The sequence below is a fragment of the Bos taurus genome, chromosome 1 (genome assembly GCF_002263795.3).
Source record: "Bos taurus isolate L1 Dominette 01449 registration number 42190680 breed Hereford chromosome 1, ARS-UCD2.0, whole genome shotgun sequence".
NCBI classification, from domain to species: Eukaryota; Metazoa; Chordata; class Mammalia; order Artiodactyla; family Bovidae; genus Bos; species Bos taurus.
Genome location: NC_037328.1, coordinates 80939662 through 80965243, shown reverse-complemented (window position 1 = coordinate 80965243; position 25582 = coordinate 80939662). Strand labels below are relative to the sequence as shown.

The following is a 25582-nucleotide window of genomic DNA, read 5'->3' as shown; positions in this document are numbered from 1 at the left end:
CCGACAGCACTGAAATAGGGATCCCATTAGGACCATCTAGGGTTGAGAGGGAACTGGGATGATGCAGTTGGTCTAGTGGAGTGCTTCCCTTTCTTCGTCCCTCTGGGCTGTCTCAGCTCCATGCACTTCAACCTCAGAGCCTTTCTGGGAATGCATCCCATCTCTGACCCTGCCAGTCATGAGAACAGGACCTGTCTGATTCTGTCTGCCCTCTCCACTCTCTGCCTTCTTCCTTTTCTGCCCTTCTTCTCACCCTATGATCTCCACCCTATTCCTGCCTCTTCCTGAGAGAAGGTGGGGGCAAGACTCAGGCTTCCCAGGTTTGGTGGGATGGGATGATGTGCTTGGAGAAGATAGAGTAAGACTCCTAGTGCTAGTGCCTAGGATGTGAGAAGAAGGCAAGGGCGATGGCCAAGCTCACCAGAAGTTACCTGCCTTCCTCCTGTCTTCCTGCCCTGGTCTCGCTGCCTCTCCCCACCTCCTTTCCTCCACTCTTGAACTTCAGTAGGAAACTGAAGGGGGAATTTCTGAACCAACTGGGAAGGTAACTACATTTTACATCTCCCCAATCTGAGATTTTACAATTTGGGCTCCTGGAATGAAAAGGCAAGCTGGCATTCACTCTCCTCTGGCCCGGCTCTTTGGATGTTAGAAGGAGGGGGCTTCTATTCATCTCTGCAGCTCATATTGAGACACAGGTATTCTGATGATGGTGGAACTGGAAGTTTTTGAACTCTCCCTTCACCTGCTCCCCTCTCCCCTAGCCTTTCTTGCATCTTGGAGGAATATTTGGAGAGCTTACCGCTTGGTCCAGGAGACCGTTCTCATCCGAATCATAGAGACGAAACATGACTGTAAGAAACACAAAGGCGAGGCTTGAGGAGGTCTTCCAGGCACCACGGATGGGCTGAGACTTTGCTGCCAGTTTTTAGGTCAGTTCTGACCATCACTGGGGCGAAGTCTGTTGCAGCCAACTAACCCACCCTCCAAGGCACAGAGTCTGCTTCCTCACAAAGAGGGTGGGAAGAGAGAGGAGAACCAAGCCATCTGGCTTCTAGGACTGTCTAAGCTCTTGGCTCAGTCTCTTTGACTGATGAGATCTGGATCATGAGTGATTCCCTATGAGCATTCACACCTCTCAGCATCATGGGAACACAACGCAAAGCAGATGCCCTGCTGGTGGTGGGCAGACACTGGAGTGATAGACGGGGCACTGCTTCCACTGCACATAGGAAGGGTGTGAAGTTAGACAGTTTCAGACCATGGCCCTGTCCCACCACCTCTAGCACATCAAAACAGTCACTTGTCTTCTTTAGATTCAATTTCTTCATCTGTAAGATGGAGATTAAAATAGTTTCTTTATCCTAAGTCTTTTTTCAAATGAGGACTAATATGTAAATGATACACCAAAATCTATAGTGCTTGGAATGTAGGAAACACTCAACAGATGTTATTTTTATTTTCTTTCATTAATGAATATTTATATATGGTATTTAATATGTATAATATATCATCTTATGCACCTATCATTATTACTATTTAATTCTCAATAATATTATGAAGTAGTTACTATTATAGAAACTATTGTATTTCTTTTTCTAAAATGTCAACATGTGATTCAGAAACATCCTCTGCCATGTTCTAACTGTAGAGAAGTGATGGAGGATAAGAAAGATTTGGGAATGAATTTTGGGGAAAGGACTAAATGTTCATTTATGAGATTTGGAAACTTGCTGTTTAATTAATCTAAAAGGTAGAGATTCTGTCTGTGGTCTCAGAAGTAAGCAGGGTGGGGAGCAGAGCTGAAAATGTCTTCATTTCCTTCCTATCCTTTGAAATGTTCCCTTGTGCCAGCCTTCTCCATGGAGCCTCCCCTGACCGACCCTTCACTCATGTAACTACTCTGGACCTCTGGGGATGTACCCACAGGGTCACAGCACTCCTGTTAATTTGTTAATCTGCCCTTGTGTTGTCACTTCCTTCTACATGTTTTATGTCTCTGGACCTTGTGTATACAGTGATGTGTCTCTGGTTGGAATTTAAATTATTTAAAAGTAGGGTCATGGGCTTCTGATTCTTTGTGGCTCCTCTGAATGTCCTAGAGACACTCTGGGCCCAGGTGGCACTAATGTGGAGCCCACTTTGGTCTTACTGTGAGGAGTAGAACAAGGAAGTATGAGCAAGCATCCTTTTTTTTAGAAGCATGGCCTTGGGCAAGTCATCTAACTTTTCCATGCTTTCTTATATATAAATGACAAAATTATATATATATATATATATAAAATGACAAAAATCATGTCACTTTTCTAGGGTTACTGTGAGGTTAATAGTGCATTTAAAGTGTTTAGCAAAAATGAGATGTTCGATGTCGAGTTTTTTTAATTACACTGATAATAGGTGAAATTTCAGCCTATCATTTCCTATACACACACAAACCATTATTTTTTTTTAAAGGTTTAACTTGGTTTCAGTCACTAAAATCTGAGATGATTTGAATTTATTTGTCTTAATTAAAGAAAACTTTAAGGACAAATGACCAAGTTTCTGCAACAAAAAATTTCAGGGAAAAAAAGTAAAGTGTATGGACTTTACTTGGACCTCCAATTCAAATAAACAACATTTGAATTGTTTACCATGATGGGAAAACAATGAATACTGAAAATAATGAAAACGGAATGTTTGAAAATAGTAAGGAATCATTTTCTTTAGATGTGATAACAGTGTTGTGATTATATTTAAGGAAAAGTCATATGTCAGAGGTACATACTGAGATATTTACAAATGAAATTATATGATGTTTGAAATTGGCTTCAAAATAATCTGGTGCAGGAGAAATGAGTAGGAGGTACACATAAAACACAACTGACCAGAAGCTGGTAATTGCTGAAGGTGGTTGATGGATATAGGGAAGTTCTTTGCATTCTCTACTTTTATCTGTACTTACATTTTTCTATAAGAAAAAGCTTTTAAAATCAGTTTATTTTTATTACCATTACAGGACTCAGTCTGAGAGGCACTCATATGAAAGAGTCTGCCATATCCTCTCTGGTAGTTATGAACAAATACAATGCCCCAAATCCAACTGAATGTGGGAAATAATCTGACATTTCCCTTTTAACATTAGTCAGTACAAACAGAAATCTGGTACATTTGCTTCCAAATTATCACTTAAGACTGGCAATTATTATCAAACCTATGGGGTAGATTTTAAGCTTGGTTAATGAGCAAATGTTTCATTTTGTTTTTGGCAAGGGTTAACCTCTGCCAGACTTCTTGCTAATGTTTATTTCGTTGACTATTCTGATTATTGGCTGGAATTCTAACTTTTGCTATAATGCGTATACTTTTCCCTTAAGTCTCCTAAGATCCTAAGAGAAACCAAAATAATATATATTTTTAAACAAGACCTACCTATAAGCTACTGTAAAGTTTGCCTGTAGGCTCGCAGAGGCCAGCGAGACCATCTCCAAAGTGATTGTCTGCGAGACTGCTCTTTGTGGGCTTTCCTTTCTGCTATTATTCTCCTTCTGAAGACTTGTTTTTAAAACCAAGCTCAACTCCCTTAATTAACTAGCCTTCTTTCTCTAGAGGCCAAAACACTTGGAGTTGGGATGGGTGAAGACATAGAAATAAGCTTTAACAAGGTAGAGGTTGATTAGGTCTCAAGGAAAAAAAAGGCTTCCTCATAGTTCAAGAATTGCTTGGGCATGGAACAGGGGAAGGAAAACAGATGTTGCAAATCTTCCCTTGAAAAATCTTCTAAGGGGAGGCAGCAGCTTTCTGATTAGAGGCTTTCAGGAAATCGTGCCAGCAAAGAAAGGGAGTCTTCACCTCTTTTAAAGACCCCTTCCCTTTCCAGATCTTGATTCTCAATACCAAGGTGTCAAATGCACCCCCGCCCTGTACAACTGGTACTGTGGTCCAGCGTAGATTCTAGGAAATGTTTATGTCACTACTGGTGACAGGGCAGACGACCTCCCTCAAGGAGGCAGTACCCACCCCCAGGATCCCAGATCAACCTCAGTTTAGAAGGATGGAGAGGACACTAGGTCTTCCTCTAGGAAAAAGTCAAAGCCCCTTGACAGGGTATGTACTTACACTCTAGCTTATCCTGAGGTCTCCCTGACTCCAGTAGGGACAGGTAACACACGACATCCTTCAGGTAGACTATGGGGGATTCTGAGCCTGAAGACGGAGCAACAAGGTTCCCCACAGGGGTCGCAGCCGCTTGGTTCTTAGCAGGCACTTGCTTCTCAGTGATCTTTGTTTCTGCATCGTGCAAAATGAAAGCATCCAAGGACACAAGGTTTAGTAAATATGAAACCCTTGTTGCTCCATTCTTTTCATGGAAGAGGCAAGAATTTTATATAAATGTCTTCAAAGGCATGGATGATGCTTTTGATCAAATAAAAAAGGTATGATTAAATCAGAGGTCCTAGAAATCCAGTTTGTAAGCTTCATACTTTTTGAAAGAACTGCATTCTGACCCTTTAAAGAGTCTATAGCCATATAAGAAATTCCCTTATGCTATGTGAATTTTTAGAAAAGATGACAGTGATTTTAGTAATATCAATCAGGTAAATGTCATTTAGCTTAATTTTGGGGGGAATACATCAAAGAGATAATTTTAGCTGGGACTCCAAAAATCCAGACTATTGGTTATGTACCAACATACCCCTTCACAATTTTCTTCTCAAGTGCATTTAAAGATAAATAAAAAAGATAAAAGTTCAAAAGAGAAAACTGGGATCAACAATCAGCTAATTTCCAGAAACTAGGAAGAATTTTCACTTACTGAAAGCCTAATCAGTAGCATAAAGAAAGTGCAGAAAGTGACTTAATATACCACAGGAGTAGAGTAAGTTTTCCCTCTGAAAATTTCCTTCTTTTCATTCTTATAGGTAGGAAAGGCCTTCCCTGGTGGCTCAGATGGTAAAGAATATGTCTGGAATGCAGGAGACCTGGGTTCAATCCCTGGGTTGGGAAGATTCCCTGGAGGAGGAAATAGCAACCCACTCCAATATTCTTGCCTGCAAAGTTCCATAGACAGAGGAGCCTGGGGTCTACAGTCCATGGGGTCACAGAGTCAGACAAGACCAAGTGACTGGATTAGTGCTAATAATAGGAAAACCATTTCTTTGTCCTCTGGTTATTATCAGATTAAGAAATCTGATATTATTAACATTAATACTAACCAGAAAACCAGATACCTATATTTTACTGTGTGAATTATACTTTTTTGAGGCACTTTAAGGGCCATCTCTCTTTCCCCACCCTCTTCACATCCATGATCATAATATTGAATAAGGGGGTACAACTCACAAAAACCACAGGAAACAGTAAAAGGAAGACTGGTACTGGAAAATGCAACCTAAGTGTTGTACTACCAGGTAACAGGGTCTTGAAGGCATAAGCAGAGGGAGTGACAACCTCGATAGTAATGCCTGCTGGGGGAAGCAATGCCACCAGTACGCTATTTAGAGAAGCAAAATGCCAAGCAATGGCAAACAGTTCATCTCAGGCCAACAGAGCTGTGCTACATGAAAGCCTTCCAGGTCCTAGAGGTTAGCTGTGGCTTGAGAAGGGAATTACCCATCACCCAGATGGACAGTGGGTGAGACCAAAGGTCGCTGACATACTTTGTATGGCACAGAGGGCCCTGTGAAGAGACCATGATGGAATCCATGAAACAGAGCTGCAAAACAAGGAAAGGAAGTTTTATCCTGAAATCTCAGAGGACCATATCTCTGGAAATGATTTCTTACTGGGCAGGACACTCAGTAGATTGCAAGAAGGTGCAACCTCTATTAAACAGGAGTAGAAAGCCTCAGGGGTGAGCCAATTGAGATGAAAACACAATAGGATGAAATCAAAACAAGGACAGTGAGATGGAGGAAATTGCTATGAAATTACATATGCATAGAAGTACGAAAATCTCTCTGGAGTTAAAGTTACGGAAAAACTTAAATATATAAGACAAATGTGAAAAATTCCTTGTATCAGGTAGCTCAAGTTACTGTTATATCCTCAAATTATTCATTCAATAAAACACTATTATAGTGACCCAGTTGGAATAAGAGGGACCAGTTTTATCCTCCTACTGATGCAACTAAAAAATTGGACAAAAGATACAAAACAATGGTTCATAGGACATTGACTATGGCCAGCACCAAAGAGTGATCCCAAGAGATGGGAAATGATTGAGGTGATCCCTGCAAATGCCACATCTTACTGACTGGAAAGTTTCTAGACTATGGCACAAGGAGGGAAACCCAGGGAGGTCCTGGAAATCTCTGTGAGTTGCAGAGATGGAGCTGGGAGTCTGGGGAGCTCACGGTGTGTGGAATTCACAGAGCAGAGCACTGGAGGGGAGGCAGCTGCAGAGAGAGAACTCCAGCTGTCTCTGCAGAAGGTCCTTTTGAGTAACTGGATGAGAGTTCCCTCAATTACTCATCTGAGTAGTGATCAGCACACATGTGTAAGGAAACTACCTGAGGCTGGGGAAGGAATCCAGATGAGAGGGAACAATCCCTGGACTGCACAGAGAACAAGGCATACTGTTTATTTCCAGCAATCAATGTAGAAATCTCCTATAATTAATGAACCATTAAGTAGAGTACTCAGAAGAGTTTTGCCTTGATAACTGGGCAAAATTAGCCCTAGAGAAAATGCCTCCCTGGTCAGATTTGACAAAGCTTTAAAAGCTTGACCCCTAAAGGTCAAACTATTTCCAAGTAAACCGAAGTGTATCCCAAAACAAAGCTCAAGAATATTTATAGGAGCACAAAAATTTCTAGTACCAACACTGCAAAATTTTCAAAGTCTGGCATTCAATAAGATATTGCCATGTATACAAAGCAAGTATGAATAATAATAATGAGAAAAATCTATTGAAATGGATCCAGAATGATATACATGATATAATAGACAAAAACTTTAAAACAGTTATTATAACTACATTCTATATATCCAAGAAGCTGGAGGAAAGATTGAACATGTTAAGTAGAGACATGAAAGATATTTTATGATGTTCACATCAAGTGTCTAGATATGATGTTAAATGAAAAATACAAATATACTGAGCAGTGTTAACAGCAGATATTGCAGAAGGAAAGATTAGTGAATTTGAAGCATTGCAACAGAAACTAGCCAAAAAGACTATATTAATAAAAAAAAAAAGTATCATACCAGTGAGCCGGTGGACAACTTCAAGTAGTCAAATAAACATGTAATTGGAATACTTAAAGAAGAGTCAGGAGCAGAAAAATATTAAAGAAATAATGGTTGATATTTTCCCAGATTTGTTATTTGATAAAAACTAGAGAACCTCAGACACAAGATGCTCAATGAAACCCAAACATAAGAAATATATATAAAACTACACCAAGGAACACCAAAATCAAATTGATTAAAATCAGTGATAGAAAATCATAAAAGAAACCAGAGAAAAAACATCTGATATGGAGAGAAGCAAAGATAAGAATGACTGTATTTTTCTTACTGGAAACAAAGCATGCTGGTAGCCAGTGGAACAACATCTTTTAAAAAGCACTAAAAGAAAAAAAACCTGTCAAATTAGAATTCTTGATTCTGCAAAATATCTTTAGGAAAAAAAGGCTAAATAAAGAACTTTTCAAATGTACAAGCTATAGAGAGCTACATTACCAGAAATGGTAAAAGAAATCTTTTTACTAGAATTACAATCTATGGAAACCTGGATTTACACACAAGAATGATGAGCATTAAAACTAGTAAACCATGTAGATAAATATAAAGAATATTTAGATTTAATATAAAAATATAAAAAATATATTTTAATATATAATATAAAAATATAAAGATTTAGTTTATATTTTTTAAAAAGACAGCTTTTAAAATCTTTTAAAAAGATAGCTAACTATGACAATAACGACATGTGTGGTTGACAACATGTTGAAGTAAAAAAGCACAAAGACGTGGAGAAATAGAAGTATATTGTTGTAAATTTCTTATAGTATATGTAAAATGAAATACTACTACTTGAAGGTACACTGGCATAGTTAAAACTAAGATAAAAAAGGGTATAAAGTAAAATAATAAAAATTCAATTAATTTAAAGGTATTCAGAAAAAAGAGCAAATGGGAATAAAAGAAGAGATTGGAAAAAAGAAAACAGCAATATAGTAGTTGTAAACCTAATTACATCAATTATCACAATAAATGTAAATGTTCTAAAACTCTAAATGGCAGATATTATCAGAATGGATTAAAAAATAAGACCCCAAAACATACTTCCTATAAGAAAGTCAATTTAAATATAAAGACACAAATACATTAAAAGAATGAAATAAGATATACTCTGGTAACACGAGTTAACTAAGGTGGTTTTATCAGTTATGAGGAGCCTGGTGGGTTCACTGGGTTACAAAGAGTCGGACATGACTTAGCAACTCACACTTATCAAACAAATTTCAAAACAAAGACTATTACTTGGGATAAAGAAAGTCATTTCATAATAATAAAGAGGTCAAGTCATTAAGACCACATAATACTCCTAAACATTCTACTTCCAGGTCTTTACTCAAAAGGAATGAAAGCTGTCTCTATGAAGACTTGTATATGAATATTCATTTTATTTTTAATAGCCCAAAGCTGGAAATAACCCAAATGTCCATTGATAAATGAATGGATAAACAAATTGTGGAATATCTATGTGTATACTAAAATACTAGTCAGCAATAAAAATACGCTAATTATTGATATACCGAACAACATGGATGAATTTTTAAATTATGCTGAATGAAAGAAGCCAGATGGGAAAAAGTACATACAGTATCAATCTATTCATATAAAATCTAGAAAATGCAATCTAGTCTATAGTGACCACAAGCAGATCAGTGGCTGTATAGAAATGGAAGTGGACATATAAGGAGGGTGGGAAAAAGGGACTATAAAGGAAATTTTTGAGCCCGATGAATAACTTCATTATATTGGTATGTGCTGATTTTATTGATGAATATAGACATAAAACCTTATTAACTGTACATTTTAAATGTGTATAATTCATTTTATGCCAACTGTACCTCAACAAAGCTGTTTTAAAACAAAATTATGTGCAGATAATGTAATACTTTATTACATTGTTGCTGTTGTTAAGTCAGTCGTGTCCAACTCTTTTGCAACCCCATGGACTGAAGCCTGCCCGGCTCCTCTGTTCATGGGATTTCCCAGGCAAGAATACTGGAGTGGGTTGCCATTTCCTTCTCTAGGGGATCTTCCTGACCCAGGGATCAAACCCATGTCTCCTGAGCCTCATGTATTGGCAGGCAGATTCTTTACCACTGAGCCACCTGGGAAGCCCAATACTCTACATGGAGCACACTAAAGGCTTCATGCAAAACCTATAAGAACTAGTACATGAAGGTAAAGTTGCTGCTGCTAAGTCACTTCAGTCCATGTGACCCCACAGACGGCAGCCAACCAGGCTCCCCCGTCCCTGGGATTCTCCAGGCAAGAACACCGGAGTGGGTTGCCATTTCCTTCTCCAACACATGAAAGTGAAAAAATAAAGTGAAGTTGCTCAGCTGTGTCCGACTCCTAGCGACCCCATGGACTGCAGCCCACCAGGCTCTTCTGTCCATGGGATTTTCCAGGCAAGAGTACTGGAGTGGGGTGCCATCGCCTTCTCTGAGTTGGTAAAGTAGCAGGATGTGAAATTAATACACAGAAAAAATTTGTTGCTTTTTTTTTACACTAAAAATGAAATATCAGAAAGAGAAAAAATTTTTTAAATCCCATTTAAAATTACAATTAAAAACCTAGGAATAAATCTAACAAAGGAGGTAAGAATTATAAAACATTGATAAAGGAAACCAAAGATGATTCAAAGAAATGGAAAGATACCCCATGCTCTTGGATTGGAAGAATTAATATTGTTAAAATCACCACACTACCCCACACAATCTATAGATTTAATGTGATCCTTAACAAATTACCCATGACATTTTCTACAGAACTAGAACAAATAGTAGTGAAACTTAGACGGAATCACAAAAGACCCAGAATTGCCAAAGCAATCCTAAGGAAATAGAGCAAAGCTGGAGGCATAACCCTCCAGGACTTTAGAGGTACAGTAATCTAAACATCATGGTATTGGCACAAGAACAGACATATAGATCAATGGAACAGAACAGAGAGCGCCCAGATAAACCCATATGCTTAAGGACTTCCTGGTGGTTCAGACGGTAAAGCGTCTGCCTACAATAAGGGAGACCCGGGTTCAATCTCTGGGTTGTGAAGATCTCCTGGAGAAGGAAATGGCAACCCACTCCAGTATTCTTGCCTGGAAAACCCCATGGACTGAGGAGCCTGGTAGGCTACAGTCCATGGGGTCTCAAAGAGTCAGACATGACTGAGCAAGTTCACTTCACTTCACTTAACTTGAAGCTAATTAATCTTCAATAAAGAACAGAAGAATATACAGTGGAGAAAAGATAGTCTCTTTAGCAAATGGTGTTGGGAAAGCTGGAGAGCCAGATGTAAATCAATGAAGTTAGAATACACCCTCACACCACATACAAAAGTAAACTCAAAATGGTTTAAAGACCTAAATATAAAATAGGACACCATAAAAACTCTTAGAAGAGAACATAGGCAAAACATTATCTGACATAAATCAGAGCAGTATTTTCTTAGATCATTTTTCCAAGGCAAAAGAAAAAATAAACTTAAAATCAAATAATAATCAACATACAAGTTTTTGCACAGCAAAGGAAACCATCAACAAAATGAAAAGATGATTTACAGAACAGGAGAAAATCATCTGTCAGTGACAGATGATGCAACTAGCAAGAGGTTAATATTTTAAATATTTGACAAATGTGTGTTAGTCACTCAGTCCGTGTCCAAGTTTTTGTGACCCCATGGATTGTAGCCCGCCAGGCTCCTCTGTCCATGGGATTCTCCAGGCACGAATACTGGAGTGGGTTGCCATTTTCTTCTCCAGGGGATCTTCCTGACCCAGGGATTGAACCTGGGTCTCCTGCATTGCAAGCAGATTCTTTACTGTCTGAGCCACCAGAGAAGCCCAAAATATACAAATGGCTCATACAATTTAATATGAAAAGAACCCAATCAAAAATTGGACAGAAGACCTCAATAGATATTTCTCCAAAGAAAACATATAGACGGCCAACAGGCACATGAAATGAAAGCTCAATGTCACTAATTACCAGAGAAATGAAATCAAAGTCACAATGAGGTATCACCTCACACTGGTCAGAAGAGTCATCATTAAAAATTGTACAAATAATAAATGCTGGAGAATATATGGGGAAAAAGGAACCTTCCTACACTGTTGGTGGGAATGGAAATTGCTATAGCCACTATGGAAACCAGTATGGAGGTTCCTTAAAAAACTAAAACTAGAACTACCACATGATACAGCAATCCCACTTCTGGGAAAAGACAAAAACTCTAATTCAAAATGACACACACACCCCAATGTTCACAGCAACACTATTTACAATAGCCAAGATGTGGAAGCAACCTAAGTGTCCATCAACAGATGAATGGATAAAGAGGGTGTGGTTTGTATATAAACAATGGAATATTATCCAGCCATTTAAAAAGAATGAAATAATACTATTTGCAGCAATGTGGGTGGGTCTAGAGAATATCATACTAAGCGAAGTCAGTCAGTCAGAGAAAGAGAAATATTATATGATATCACTCATCTGCGGAATCTAAAAAATAATACAGGGAGTGGGAGGAGGAATAAATAGGAGATGGGATGAAGAGATATACACTACCATACGTAAAACAGGTAAGCGATGATGATTTACTGTATAGTACAGAAAACTATGGGCAAAGAACCTGATGCAGGAGACCTAAGAGACGTGGTTTCCATCCCTGGGTTGGGAAGATCCCCTGGAGGAGGGCATGGCAATCCACTCCAGTATTCTTGCTTGAAGAAGCCCACGGACATAGGAGCCTGGTGGGCTACAGTCCATAAGGTTGCAAGGAGTTGGACACGACTGAAGTGTCTTAGCACACATGCATTCACAGGAAACTATATCCAGTATCTTGTAATAACCTATAATGGAAAATAATCTGAAAAAATATACATCTGAATCACTTTATACACCTGAATACACCTGAAACTAACACAGTGTTATAAATCAACCATACTTCAGTTAAAAATGTTAACATTATCCTTTTGCAAAGACATTTTGGTTACCAGAGCTGTGACTGGATCTTGAGCCATTGTTTAAGTCCTCAGTTTGGCCTACTGTTCAGTCCAGCAGTGGAAATGCTGGGGTGCAGAAGGATTGAGTGGCATGCGGTCCCAGTGGTGTCCCACCTGCTCATGCTACCTTACATGAAGTACCCCTAACCCATGGCCATTGAGCACATCCCTCAGGGACTACCCTCTTCCAGAGCACAGAGGTTCCATCCAGATGCCACATCACACTCTCTTCTTAGTGATGGTTCTTGGGCAGAGCTGACTTGTTCCCCCTTCTTTCTAAGTCTCTCCATTACTTCATGCCTTCCAGCTGGGCAATGTGGAAAGAATACCAGACTAGAAGCAGAAACCTGGGTTTGTGCTAAATGATGTATGATCTTGTAAAAGTAGGCTTACTCCCCATACCCAACCTCAGTCTTCTCATCTGTTAAAAGACAGACTTGTATTAAAATTGATGTTTAACAAAAGTTATGAATGACATGAAAAATGTTTTTGAATATAATGCTAAGTGAAAAATCTGGATCCAAAATCATATATATACAATCTAATTCCAGATATATAAAAAAATTATGTAAAAAAAAGACCCCTACAAGGATAGGGGTGTGTGTGTGTGTGTGTGTGTGTGTGTGTGTGTGTGTGTGACAGCACTGGAAGATTTAGATGATTTTGTTGTTTCTTTCGTTTTCCCATACTCTTAAAAAAATTTTTTTTTCTTTACAATGTGTTACTTTTAAATTAAAAAATGGAGAGATTTTCCTTAAGACTCCAGTAGACCAAGCTGCTGAACCATCTCAACTGCCTGAGGAACCAAATAAAAACCAGGAGAATGAAGTTTACGCTGTGTATCCCATTCTGTCCTGGGCATTCAGGGAGGGGTGAGATCGGCCTTTCCTGAGCTGACACTCTGACAAGGACAGGCTGCTCGAGGCCGTGAGCTGACCTCTGGACTCGGTGAAAGGCCCTCTCAGCTATGCTTATGGATCCAGCCATGCCCCCACCTGGTTCTAGTAATGAATAATTAAAGTGGGTGGTTGTAGAACTGAGCTTGGAGCTTGATCTGGTAGGTCTACATAGGCCATATCAAATGAGAATTAAGTTTCTTCCTCTGGCTTCTGCTGGGGCACCAGGAAAAGGGTGAAATTTTCAACAGATGGCCTGATCTAAAGTGACTCCAGAACTTGGCTCTTTCTTGTTGGCAGAGGCCCCTCTCTGTGGTGTCCACCTGTCCCTACATTCTTGTTTCTGCTGAACAGGGGCATCTAATTAAGACATTTGTGGAAGGTGGCCCAACAGGAAAATAATTTGCTACTTAAAATCTCAAGTCTCAAAAGATGAAAAAATGTTGTACACTGCCCTGGGCCAGCAGTCAGATAACTGTCCTTTCATGACTGAACCACAGAAGGCTAGTATTCTCTCTGCAGAGGAAAACAGTATCTGACAAATCACTTCTCCAGGAGAAGAACTTCCTCTGGAAGTTACTATGAGAGTCAAAATGATACAAATATAGCAAATAAGCATGGTGGTCAAATAAGCCAGCCAACCTCTGTTATCGTCAGATATCACATAATGACAACCCTCACTAAATTCTTAGAAACTTCAGCCACAGAAACAAAACCCTGTCCAGACAATCTGGAACCTCAGGGAATGAATGTAACTTCTCTCAGGCTCCTCTTAAAGTTCCTGATACTTGGACTAAGAAAATCTCTGGACGAAGAGTCTGGGTAAAGAAGAAGACAGCTTTCTCAGTTGATTTTCTTGCTGAGAGTTTAGAGTCTCAAAGCTTCCAGTTTGACGCTTTTCTTTCTACCACAGAATAGAATGATTTATGTCATAAAATGCTCTATTACACATAAGATTTAAGATTTATTTATGACCTATCCATTCTGACCAGTGGGCTCTGGACCTAGCATGCCTGAGTGAGATGCTGGGCAGAGGAGTGGGTGAGCCTAAACTTTGTAGTCGTGCCCTGCTACTGGCCGTGAAGACCTCGGGGAGGCAGCGAGGCTTTGAATTTTGCTTTCTGAAGCTCTAGGAGAAGCCTGGAATTTGATTAGTTTATGATCCAGAGGCAAGTCTCCTTTCCCAACCATGTTCTGCTTTCCATCTGGAGTGAGTGTTTGATCTCATCAGTCCTTCAGTGACACACTGAAACTTCTATAATCCTCTAGCTGCCCTTTTTGCCATGACCAGAAAAAAAGATCAGACCTACATCCAGCATCGGCTTAAAGAAATTCTCTCATCCTAGGTCCCTGTTACAGTCAGTTCTCATTCTGTGTTATCTTTAATCTATCCTGCCAGGTATGTATGTATTTAGATAGATAGATATAGAGGTAGGTTTGAAAGTATTAGTCACTCAGTTGTGTCTCTGACCCTTTGTGACCCCATGGACTATAGCTAGGTAGGTAGGTAAGTAGAGAGATACATTAAAACTGCATTCTTTATCTGTTGGGCACATCTTAAGAGCTGGAGTTCACCAATGTGTATCAATCTTTTCCAAACAATCATGCAAAGGAAAAGAGGTCTGTCTCCCTTAGTCCAAAAGCAACCTGGGAAGGAGACAGTCCCTGAGGGTCCTTTCATGAAAAGGGGATGCCCAGTGGATACATTTGGAGACTGAGGGTATAGACTGAAAGAGATTCTGACAGACACAATGAATTGAGAATAGGGTGACTTCTGGAGGGTGGCCTGAATGATAATTGCTGAACATTTGCTCTGTTCCAGGCACTATTGTAAGCATCTTATACACATAACTCACTTAACCTCTGTATTAACACTTAGTGTCATCTCATGTTACAGATGGGGAAACTGAGGCCCAGAGACATGATCCAAACATACCCAAGGTCATAGAGATAGATATTGTCAGAGCTTGGCCTCAACCCCAAGAACTCTACCTCTGAAGTCCAGATTCTTAGCCAATAGTCTTATTGTCTGACCCAGCTTGAATTGATTGTACCCAGGAAATTTGTATTATATCTTAGAACAGAGGTCAAGGAGGATAATATTTTCTTTCCTAGGAGCTTCTGCCCTTGGGACCGTGACTGTCAATGGAGGAACGGCCTCCCTTTGATAAATGTGCCAGGGAAGATTCTCCATCAATCATGACCCAAGAGCCGGTGCACAGACAGCCAGGCATGATGACAGTGGCCCCACGAGGAGCACAGCCTTGATCATTGCCTTAGGACCTAAGCAGACTGGTGCCTTTATGTGGAGACAAACCTTAGTCTAGGCATCTCAGGAGAGACCATTGCTTCCTCTCTCGGTGTAGGAAAGAGCAGCAGCTTGGGGTCTGAACAATCCTGGGTTGAATCTCTAGGTCCACAGTCACACAGTGGTATGGAATCTCTTAACGCCTCAGTTCAGTGTGTGAAGTGGCGTGATTACAAAGGCTGAGGTGAAACATGCAATAAAAGTAGGTGCCTGGCAAATGGATCGTCAAAACAATGTTAGCCGGCTTTCTCTTGCTTCTCTCCACTTGTTCAAACACGTGCATGCAAATATTGTTGGAAATCAACCAAGCCTGTTCTCGCCTTCTCACCCTACGCCCTCTTAGCCATTCCATGAGAGAGTCATCTCCACCTCAGCCCTATAGCCACTTCACACACACTCTCTGGCTGTCTCTCTTTCTCTGCTCCCCTTCTCCCAAACCCCTATGCATTCTCCTTCCCCCGCAACCCTTTGGCTAGGCAGATCCATCAGAAGTAAACATCTAATGAGCTGTCGGAAGTCCTGACCTGCCCTTCTGAGTAGATGAGAACTTTTCAAGGGTATACTGTTACATGGAGACAAAATTGCTAGTCAGATTTACCCTTGCCCCCCAGGAATGAGGTTCTGCCCACTCCTCCCCCAAAGACTCACCCATATCAGGGGCACAAGCTTCATCTGCTTTGGCAGCATTATCTGCATTCTGTATGTCGGAATCTGGGGAATAAAAAGAAGATATCATGATCAGCCCCTGTCCTCTAGGTTTTTTGGGAGGTAGGAGACCCCACAAAGTCTGGATCTCTTGGGGTATACCAGTGTCTCTGGTGTCTGCTGGATTCATGCTCACTTATAGGAGTTGGCTGTGTCTTCCCTGCTATAGCCCAAACTCCAGAAAGGCAGTCACCACACCTTCCCCGCGCTAACACCCTCAGGGCACACAAGCTGACTGCGCTCCCCAGGAACTGGCAACTTTTGTGGAAGACCCACCCCCACTGCCATACATTATGTTATGCCTCCTATTCCCCACCCTCTTCTCTGATTCTGAGTGGCAGGCATTATGAGAGATCTGTCAGACAGGACTTCCTGAGAGGGCAGGAGTCCTGATTCCTTGATCCGCATTCCCTCCTCCCCGCCATAGTGAAGTTAGCACGCACAAGGGATCCTCTGGGAATGCAGCCTGAGCCTGTGGCAAGTGGGTCAGAGCTGCAAAATCTCCCTTCTGTCTCGGGGATGCTGGTCCAGGTACCTGCGCCACTGGCCTCGCTGTTGCTGGCTCCCTCCTTTGGGTGCTCAGGGGTCTTCTGTCGGGGCTTCTGGCTGAAGGCCAGGAAGAGGTGTGTGCTCAGTGGCTGAGGAAGGTCCACCTCCAGGTATGCCTTCATGAACAGCTTGAAGACATCATAGCTGATTGGCTGAGAAGGGATAAAGAGGGAAATGTCAGTGGAGAGACATGGAAAGACAGAGAAGTGAGTGGGGAGAGAAGAAGGAGGAATTGGGGAGCTGGCAGCGGAAAGGCAAGTTGGAGGGAGTGGAGTGATTGTTGGGGGCAGGAATGAGAAAGCTCAGCGTGTGAAAGAGAGTGACAGGTACAGGAGCAGGGGTAGGATGTAAGTAAGAGAAAAAACTGGTGGTTACATGTTGGGGCTTGGTAGGACACGAAACCACAGCAGGCTTTGGTAACAAGACTTGTCTAAGTTTAGGCAGAAAAGGGGGCAATGGAGAGTGAGCCCTGGGAATGAGGGCTCTGCTTGAGTCCAGCCCCACATGAGGGTCTTGACTCTAATGAGCAGGGCTAGGTCAGTGCCCTGGAGTCCTAGTTAAGATGAAGACGAGGAGAGAGGGGAGAGGGAAGTGGGGAGGGCAAGACAGGGGCATGGGATTAAGAGGTTCAAACTACTATGTATAAAATAAATAAGCAACAAGGATATATTGTATAGCACAGGGAAACACAACCATTATTCTGTAATAACTTTAAATGGAGCATAACCTATAAAAATATTGAATCACTATGCTGCACACATGACAATAATATAATGTCATAAATCAGATGTACTTCAATTAAAAAAAGATGAAGAAGGATGTAGTTGAAAACACAATGGAAAGCAATTGCTCTTCTGTGGTATGTCAATTTTCCGCTTATACTGTGAGGGATGTGATTCCTTGGGATTCAGGTCCCAGAAAATAAAAAGGGGACAGGCTCCATCTTTCATTACTTTCATAATTGACCTTCTTTGGAGAAACCTCAAGATAACAGGGGAGGGTGTGTGTCTGGCTTAGTTGTTCTCAAAACATGTCCTTGTGAAGGTTTAAGGCTCCAGGAGAGAAGAACAGGATGCCAAGGACAGAAGGTGGAACCAAGAAACATGCCCCAGATGAGCACCTCTCCTTGCTGTATGTTGCCCAGTGCTGCCTGGCTTCTGGTCCCAGGTTGGGAGCACTGCCAGAAAGAGCTGCTGCTCTCAGCAAACACCCGACAACAGCAGCGCGCAGTGAGTCATCACTGGCTTGGGTTTTGATGGCATCAGATTTTTCATCAAATCGGCAGATGCTCCTGGAAATCATCTGAGGAAGTGCTGCTCCAAGATCCGCTGTGCAGGCTTTTGTGAACAATAGAGATAAAAATCCCTTTTTGGGAGGCTACTTGGCTCTCCCTGAAAATGTGAATAGCATTTAACCCCTTGTCTCTTCTGGAAGATCTGAGAGTCTTCCCAGAACCAGGAGCTGGCTGGCACATGCAGCATCAGGTTTGTGATACTAAGTCTTGGTCCTTAAAACAAGCAACACTCTTTGGACCACACTGGAAGGGTGCTTGCAAGGTGGCTTCTCTTTAGCTTCAGGGTGGGCAGTTCAAATATCTCCCTGGCAGAGTGGAGGAAGCCTGATTTGGTTGGACAGAGGATAATGAAGGCTCTTACCAGAGGAAGGATTTCCAAGCAAATGGTGGGCTCACATTTCTGGGATAGCTCTCAGTCTCCATCTCTCTCTCTCTGCCTTTCCTGAATTTTATACTCTTTCTGTCCTGTCTCCACTACCTCAACACTTCAGAATGTCTCTTCCTTGCACATCCTCTGCCATTTTCCTAGTTCACAATGGCAAAATCTTCTCCTACTTTTCAAATGGAACCCACCCAATGTGACCCTGGATTTTACCTTCTCTGCCTCTTATGGCGTATCCCAGCACCTGCTTCTCTACCTGTGAACATGTTCAGATCACTCTTCCAAAGAAATTATTGGTGGCTTGAGCTACTAGCCTGTGCTTCTTCCCTTCCCCTTCACACTTCTCCTCACCTCCTTAACCCATTCAATTTGGATTCCAGTGCATTACCTCCGAATCTCCTCTCTTGAGGGTTACAAATCCAATTATATTTTTTTAGATTTTCTCATCTTTATTATTAATTTATTTTAAAAGGCTTTTTTTTTTTTTGCATTGTCCTTCTTTTGCACATTTTAATCAACAAGTACTATTTGACAATATAGCTTTGAGCTCCAAAATGTTCTGTTAACTTTTTTGGGGTTGGCCTCAAATTGAAAACTATCAGCATAAAATATTTCTGGAAAATCGAGTGTACTAAATGATTTAATAAAAATGAAATTCAGTTGAAGTCTTACATAATGCTCTTAAAAAACCAAAACTGGAAGATCTTCAAACAAGACCAATGTAAGATTCAGGAGAACTTGTGACTAATCTAAGGTCCACCACATTTTCCTCCTTGGGTTTTTCTTCAGCAAACTATGTAGGGCTGGACCAGAAGATCTCAAGCTGTAAACTGCTATTAGGTTCTTTCTTAAACTGGCTCCTCTTCCTGACTGTGCTGCTGTGCTGTGCTTAGTTGCTCAGGCCTGTCTGATTCTTTGTGACCCTGTGGACCATAGCCCATCAGGCTCCTCTGTCCATGGGGATTCTCCAGGCAAGAATACTGGTATGGGTTGCTATGCCCTCCTCCAGGGGATCTTCCCAAATCAGGGATTGAACCTAGGTCTCCCACATTGCAGGTAGATTCTTTACCATCTGTGCCACAAGGGAAGGCCTCCTGACTGTGCAGTTTCTGTTAATGCCAATGGCAGCATTATCCTCTCAATATTCCAGGCTCAGCTTTGAACTCCCAGTTGTCTGAGATCAATTCTTGTCTCTTCCCTTCTTTCTGCTGTTCTTTTGCAACTTCTGTCATATCCAGGTCTTTTTTGTATCCATGGCCCATCTGCCACCAACCTGACAAGGAATGTTGAAGGCCCTCACATTCCTGGTTTCAGACTCCGGTTTCATGTATCCCATCTGGGCCACTGCAATGCCCCTCCAAGCCTTCTCTGCCTCCACTTCCATCTGTTAGCCCTCTCATCTTTCCCATCCTTGCCAGGTTGATCTTCCCAAAGCTCAATTCTGATCAGATTGCTTCCCAACTCAAAAACTTTCCTCAGCTTCTAATTACCCATGGGAGAGTTGAGATCACTTGTCTGCAAACTTTTAAAATCATGTGCCCTTCTGTTAAGATTTTCAAACATACACTCCCATTTATCTTCACTTACACATTGTATACATGTTACTGTGCTCCTCTACTATACATTATAAAAGACAAAGAAATTAGAAAAAAATTGATGTAAATAGAAGATCTAATATGCAGAATTGCTGCAGTCCAGTGGATCATCCTGTTCACTCCTTGAGTACTTTGGGATTCAAAGCTCTACTATAATCCCACTCCAACCTAGGTTTGTAGCCACTCCAAGCTCGGAGACCATTCTGGTCTTTTCTCCTCTGATTCTCTACGTGTACCTCTACACACTGATCTCTGTGTTCTTTCCTGGCCAGGCTTTCATGTACTTACATGAACTACTTTCTTGGCCCAACTCAGATGCCACCTCTTCCAGAAAGCCTAGTATGATCTCTTGTGCCTGAATTGCTCTACTTTTCCACCTTGGTTCCTGACTTGCGACGCTCACATTGCTACCCTATAGTTGTTCATGACACACACGCTAAAAGGTAGGGATTTGTCTTATACCATCTTTGTATCCCCCACACCACCTATCATGGTATTTCCTAATAGTATTTTAATGGATGTTGGGTCTCTAGTTGGTATACTTGCTGTCATCAATTACTGTGGGGTCTTTTCAATCAATATATATGTACTGAGTCTCCCAGGTACAAGACAGAGTGCTAGGCACCAATGTGGAACACACTGGTGAATTAGGCATGAGTCCATACTTTTAAGAGACTCAGTGGTAAAGGTACTGAAATAATTCTAATACAGGGTCAACAGTGGTGAGTGCCATAGAAGAAAAACCAACAAACTGTTAGAACTTAGGAAACAGTTATGACTGAGCACATGTTCAATCACTGATGGCCCTGTCCTGGGGAACAAAGTGGTACAAAACAGGCACAGAAACACAGAGCATTCACATCAGAAGAGCTCAGAGTGGACTTGATCGCCTTACATCACCAAGACTCTGGAAGTTAATCTGCCTCAGCCATTTCACAGCAAAGTGAAACCAGAAGCCTCATCTTCCGACTCCTGGTCCAGTGCTCCTGCCATTTTATCTGTCCAGGCCCCGGGGCTGACATCCTGCTCCCTGCCAGTCCCTCTAAGCACCTCAAGTTCAACAGGCAAAGAGATGTGACTAGGGGCCACTTTTAGTGACATCTGGGTTGCAAAAGAATACGTTTTTTTATCAGTACAGACCAGGTTCAGGGTAGCTGCCTGGTTATTGTGTGATGGGTAGGAAGTGGCTGGTACGTTGCTCAAAGCAGATAACCAACCGCTGTGCAGCACACTGGCAATTCTCAGAGCCCTGAGTAATATCTTAGACACTGCCATTGCTCAGACTTTTTTTTCTTTTTCCCCATAAAGTGTGACTTTCATGTGGAAACTAGCTAAGCAATTGTTAATTCTTCTACAGGCTAAAAAGGAAAGAGAACGAGATGAAGAGTCTGTTGATCACTGTCTTGCTTAAGTCTTGAAACAACCATATGAGATGGTACTGTTACTGTCATGCGGTGGATGAAAAAATAATTCTGGAAACATAACTTGCTCAAGCAAGAGGCAGAGCTGTGCTTCGTGCTAAGATGCTACCAGGTCCCCCTATCTTTTTGGCTTCACTGTTTCTGTCTACTTTCTTGAGTCTTCAGTGGCACTCTGTTCTCCAGAGAATCACGTGGTGCCAGCGGGCAAGGGTATGCTTATCATGGCCACATGCAGCCACTCTACAAACTTTCCTTTCTGGCCTCGCTTTCCTAAGCAGCCTGCCCCTTCCAACAGCTAACTCACTGCTCGTTGAGACATTTCAGCAGCAGTAAGCCATCAAGCTCAAGAGAATTCAAACCCTTGTTTCTGAACCCCGTGCTGGCACATTATACCTACTTGAAGCCAGCCACACTGTGAGAGAGAATGAAATCAGAGTGATGGAGCTCCCCTGGGACACAGAAATGCCAGGGTATAAAGAGCGGGGGGTGGGCAGCCTGATGGAGGCGGGGGTGGCAGCAAGCTCATAGCAGCCAAGCTGCTCCCTGCTTCTGTAAGCTCCTGTGGCCTTCACACCCTCTGCAGCCCTGACCAAACTGTTTCACACCACCCCCCACTGGTCTTTGTTCCTATGTTTTTGGAGGTGGGGGTGGCAACTGGGGCTGCAAGGTCTTTGCTGCCTCTGGCATCCTTTCTGCATGGTTTGTCCTCAGGGATGTTCTTTGCAATGGTGCATTTTCAGTCTGGTCCCTGTTCTGGCAATCCTCTTTCTGCTTTACTCTCAGGTGGTTTATGCATTTTATCCAAAGCACCTCTCAGGTGTGCCCCTAGGGTATGGGCTCTGTTGACTCTTTCCTAGGACCCAGCAGAGAAGGAACCGACTCAAGGTCTACTGGAAGGATGACAACATGAATAAATAAGTGGCCAGCCTCCTCCCAAGTTTGTCCTGATGATCAGTAGCTTTTCTGCAATTAGCCCTCATAAAAAGACCCAGGACCAGGGAAGAGGGAGTTGAGTTTAAAACATTCTGAGGAAAGGGAACAGAAGGGGAATAATAATAGGCACTATTTTCAGTGTCCTTAAAGTCTTAGACATTTTTCAGAAATCATCTTATGTAGTCCACTCAACTGTAAACTTCAAGGTCTTTCTTTTTGGTTGTTATTATCTTCAGTTCACAGATGAAGAAATTGAGGCTCAAGCAGGTGAAATATTCAAGGTCACATTGCTGGTTTGTAGCAAAGGTAGGAGTCTAAACTAAGATCCTGTGACTCCAGGGTCATGGCTCTCAAACTTGGCCCTGCCAGTAGGAAGTAATTCTGGAGGGAGGCCAGGAACTGTACTTCCTCATCTTTATGTCTTCTACAGTGTCCAGCACAGTGCCTGGACTCTCAGAAAACTTTACATGAGCTGAATTTGAAAGTAAGAAAAGTCTTGCATACATTTATTCATTCAACAAATGTTTGTTGGGTGCCTGCTATGAGCCAGATACTCTTCTGGGCACTGAGGACATAGCAGTGAACAAAAATATTCCAATGGAAGAGATAGGCAATTAAATAATTAAGTTATATAGTGTGACAGATGGTGAGAAGTACCAAGGAGAAACATAAGGCAGAGTGGGAAGATATGAAATGTAGGGAAAGTAAGGCTTAACATTTTAGATAGAGAATGTGACATCCACTGAGAAGGTGATTTGAGCAAACACTTGCAGGAGGTGAAGGAATGAATGATATGAAAAGCTAGGGGAGGAACACAGCAGGAAGAGGCCGGAGCAAAGGCACAGATATTACAGTTAAAGTGACCTTCACTTGTTTGATGGCATCAAAGAGGCTAATAAGGCTGGGAAAAAATGAGAAGAAGATTAGCAGGAGATGAGGTCTGAGAGTAGGATAGGGGTGCAGATTGTAATGACCTTGATTTTTGACTCTAGTAGCAGATGGGCAGACCAGAAGAGATTGTGGAACAGGGCAGTGATATGATCTGACTTCAGTTTTAACAGACTGCTCAGTATGTGTGTGAAGAATAGATTTTCAAGGTCAAGAGCAAAAACAAGGAGCCCAATGAGGAGACTGCTGACGCAGGTCAGGGTGGTAGCAGAGCATGTAGTGGGATGTGTCTGGAATTTGGGTGTATTTTGAAGGTAGAAGTGATGGAGTTGCTGATAAATTAGCTGAGAGATGTGAGGAAAGCAGAAAAGAGAAAATTCAATGATGACTCCATAGTTTAAGGCTGAATAACTTGAAATGTGGAGCTGTCGTTTACTGAAATGGGAAAGACTGCTGGAAAAACAGGTTTTATAGAGGAAGATGAAAAAGCTCAGTTAGCTTATGTTAAGTTTCATATTCCTATTTGATTTTCAAGTGGAAATGTCAAGTAAAGGGGTAAGAGAAAAATCAGGAGAGTGTAGTGTCCTGAAAACCAAGTGAAAAAAGTAGTGGAGGATTTGACTAATTATGTCCAATGCTGTTGAGTAAAGTGACTTGAGTATAGCCACATGGAGGTTCTTGGCTGTCTCAACTAGTGGTTGGCTACATGCTGATTGAAGAACTTTCAGAAAAGTGGGAAAAAGAGAAATTGGAAGCAATGAGTATAGACACATCTTTTGAACAGCTTATTTGTGATAAAGGATAGGAGAGAGACAAAGCGGTAGATGCAGGGAGAAGTGGAGTCAGAGGAGTTTTTTTTTTTTTTTAATATAGGAGAAATAGCAGTATGTTTATTTGTTGATGGGACAGATCTAATATTTAGAGAAAACTGATGGGAAGAGACAGAGTGAGAGCGAGAGAGAAATATGTTGCTGAAGCAAGGCCCGTCAGTGGGCCAAAGAGGATGGGACTGAGTGTACAAGTGAGGGGCTGAGATGAGATCAGAGCATGGAGAGTTGACCCAGTTACAGGAGAAACAGTATAGCTAGGTGGGCACATAAGTTGAGTATCTTGGGGACGAGTTCTTCTGATTGTTTCTATTTTCTCAGTGATGTAGAAAACATTCGATGACTGGGAATTGAGGAGGGGAGGAGGATAAGAGATCTGAGGAGAGAAGAGACGCTGAAAGGGTGAATGGACTTGTGAGGTCGTGAGAGAGTGAAGTTGCTCAGTTGTGTCTGACTCTTTAAGACCCCATGGACTGTAGCCCACCAGGCTCCTCCGTCCATGGGATTTTCCAGGCAAGAGTACTGGAGTGGGTTGCCATTTCCTTCTCCAGGGAATCTTCCTGACCCAGGGACTGAACCCAGGTTTCCTGAATTGTAGGCAGATGCTTTACCATCTGAACCACCAGGATATGGACTTGGGGAACATATAACTCCAGGTAGCATCAATGGCATCAATGAAACTTGGGAGAAAATGTGTTGAGAAGCAAATTCTTCACAGTGAGCTAAACTTTGAACAAATTATGGAAAGGCTAGAATATGGGGTTTTTAAAGGCTTGAAATGAAAATGTTCTTACCTCATGTGGGCCATATTGTTTGAGGCTCCCACCCTCATTAAATTCAGCCAAGACATACTTTATCTTCTTGGAAGAATCTGGAAAGATATAACCCATATGTGAAACATTGGTAAACAGCAAATGGGAGCTAGGCCAAGTCAATCCTTCATGTGTAATGCTGGTTATGATGGAGCAGCCCCTCATTTCCAGAACCACATGGAAGAATGTCACCTTTATCTGCCTTTCTGCCCTCTCAGTTCTTTTTTTTTTTTTCAGTACATTTTCAGTCTTGCTGTATGAACTATCTTTCTAAAACACAAATTTGATTAGATCATGTCTCTGCTCAAAACCTTTAAATGGTTCTTAATTTTCCAGGATAAAGCTTAACTCCCTTTGCCCATATACACGTACTTGGTGATCTGATCCAGCCTACTCCTTATCTCTTACTTTAACCATTCATTCACTCCATTTTCCAGCCATGTCAAATCACATGTCTAGAAATTTCTGAACACACTGTGTACTCTTTCATGGAGTCTCTTTTCTGCATGGCAAACTTCACTCAATTCTCAGTAGCCAGCTGAAATGTTGACTCCCTTGAAAAGCCTTATTTTACTAGTCAGTCAATCACTCCCTCCTCTGGCTCCCACATGACTTGCACATAACTGTGTAACAGCACTTGTCATATAGTGCTATAGTTATTAACTTGCCCATCTTTTGCCTGGTTCTACCTTCAGAGCTGTAAGTCTTTGTATATCATACCAACTGACACATTATTAGTGCTCAGA

The 25582-nt window shown here is 41.6% G+C and overlaps 1 protein-coding gene across 4 annotated transcripts in view; it reads right to left on the bottom strand.

Moving 5' to 3' along the window:
* The window catches only part of DGKG (diacylglycerol kinase gamma), a 226452-nt gene that overhangs the window by 134868 nt on the left and 66002 nt on the right, over positions 1-25582 (bottom strand). For all 4 annotated transcript variants that reach the window (XM_059888290.1, XM_024995253.2, XM_024995255.2 and 1 more), the window contains exons 3-7: positions 24819-24895; positions 16671-16836; positions 16079-16141; positions 4099-4269; positions 803-852 (exon numbers count right to left, since the gene is read on the bottom strand). In XM_059888290.1, coding sequence (XP_059744273.1) covers positions 803-852; positions 4099-4269; positions 16079-16141; positions 16671-16836; positions 24819-24895 — 527 coding nt within the window. The remainder of the gene's footprint in view (positions 1-802; positions 853-4098; positions 4270-16078; positions 16142-16670; positions 16837-24818; positions 24896-25582) is intronic.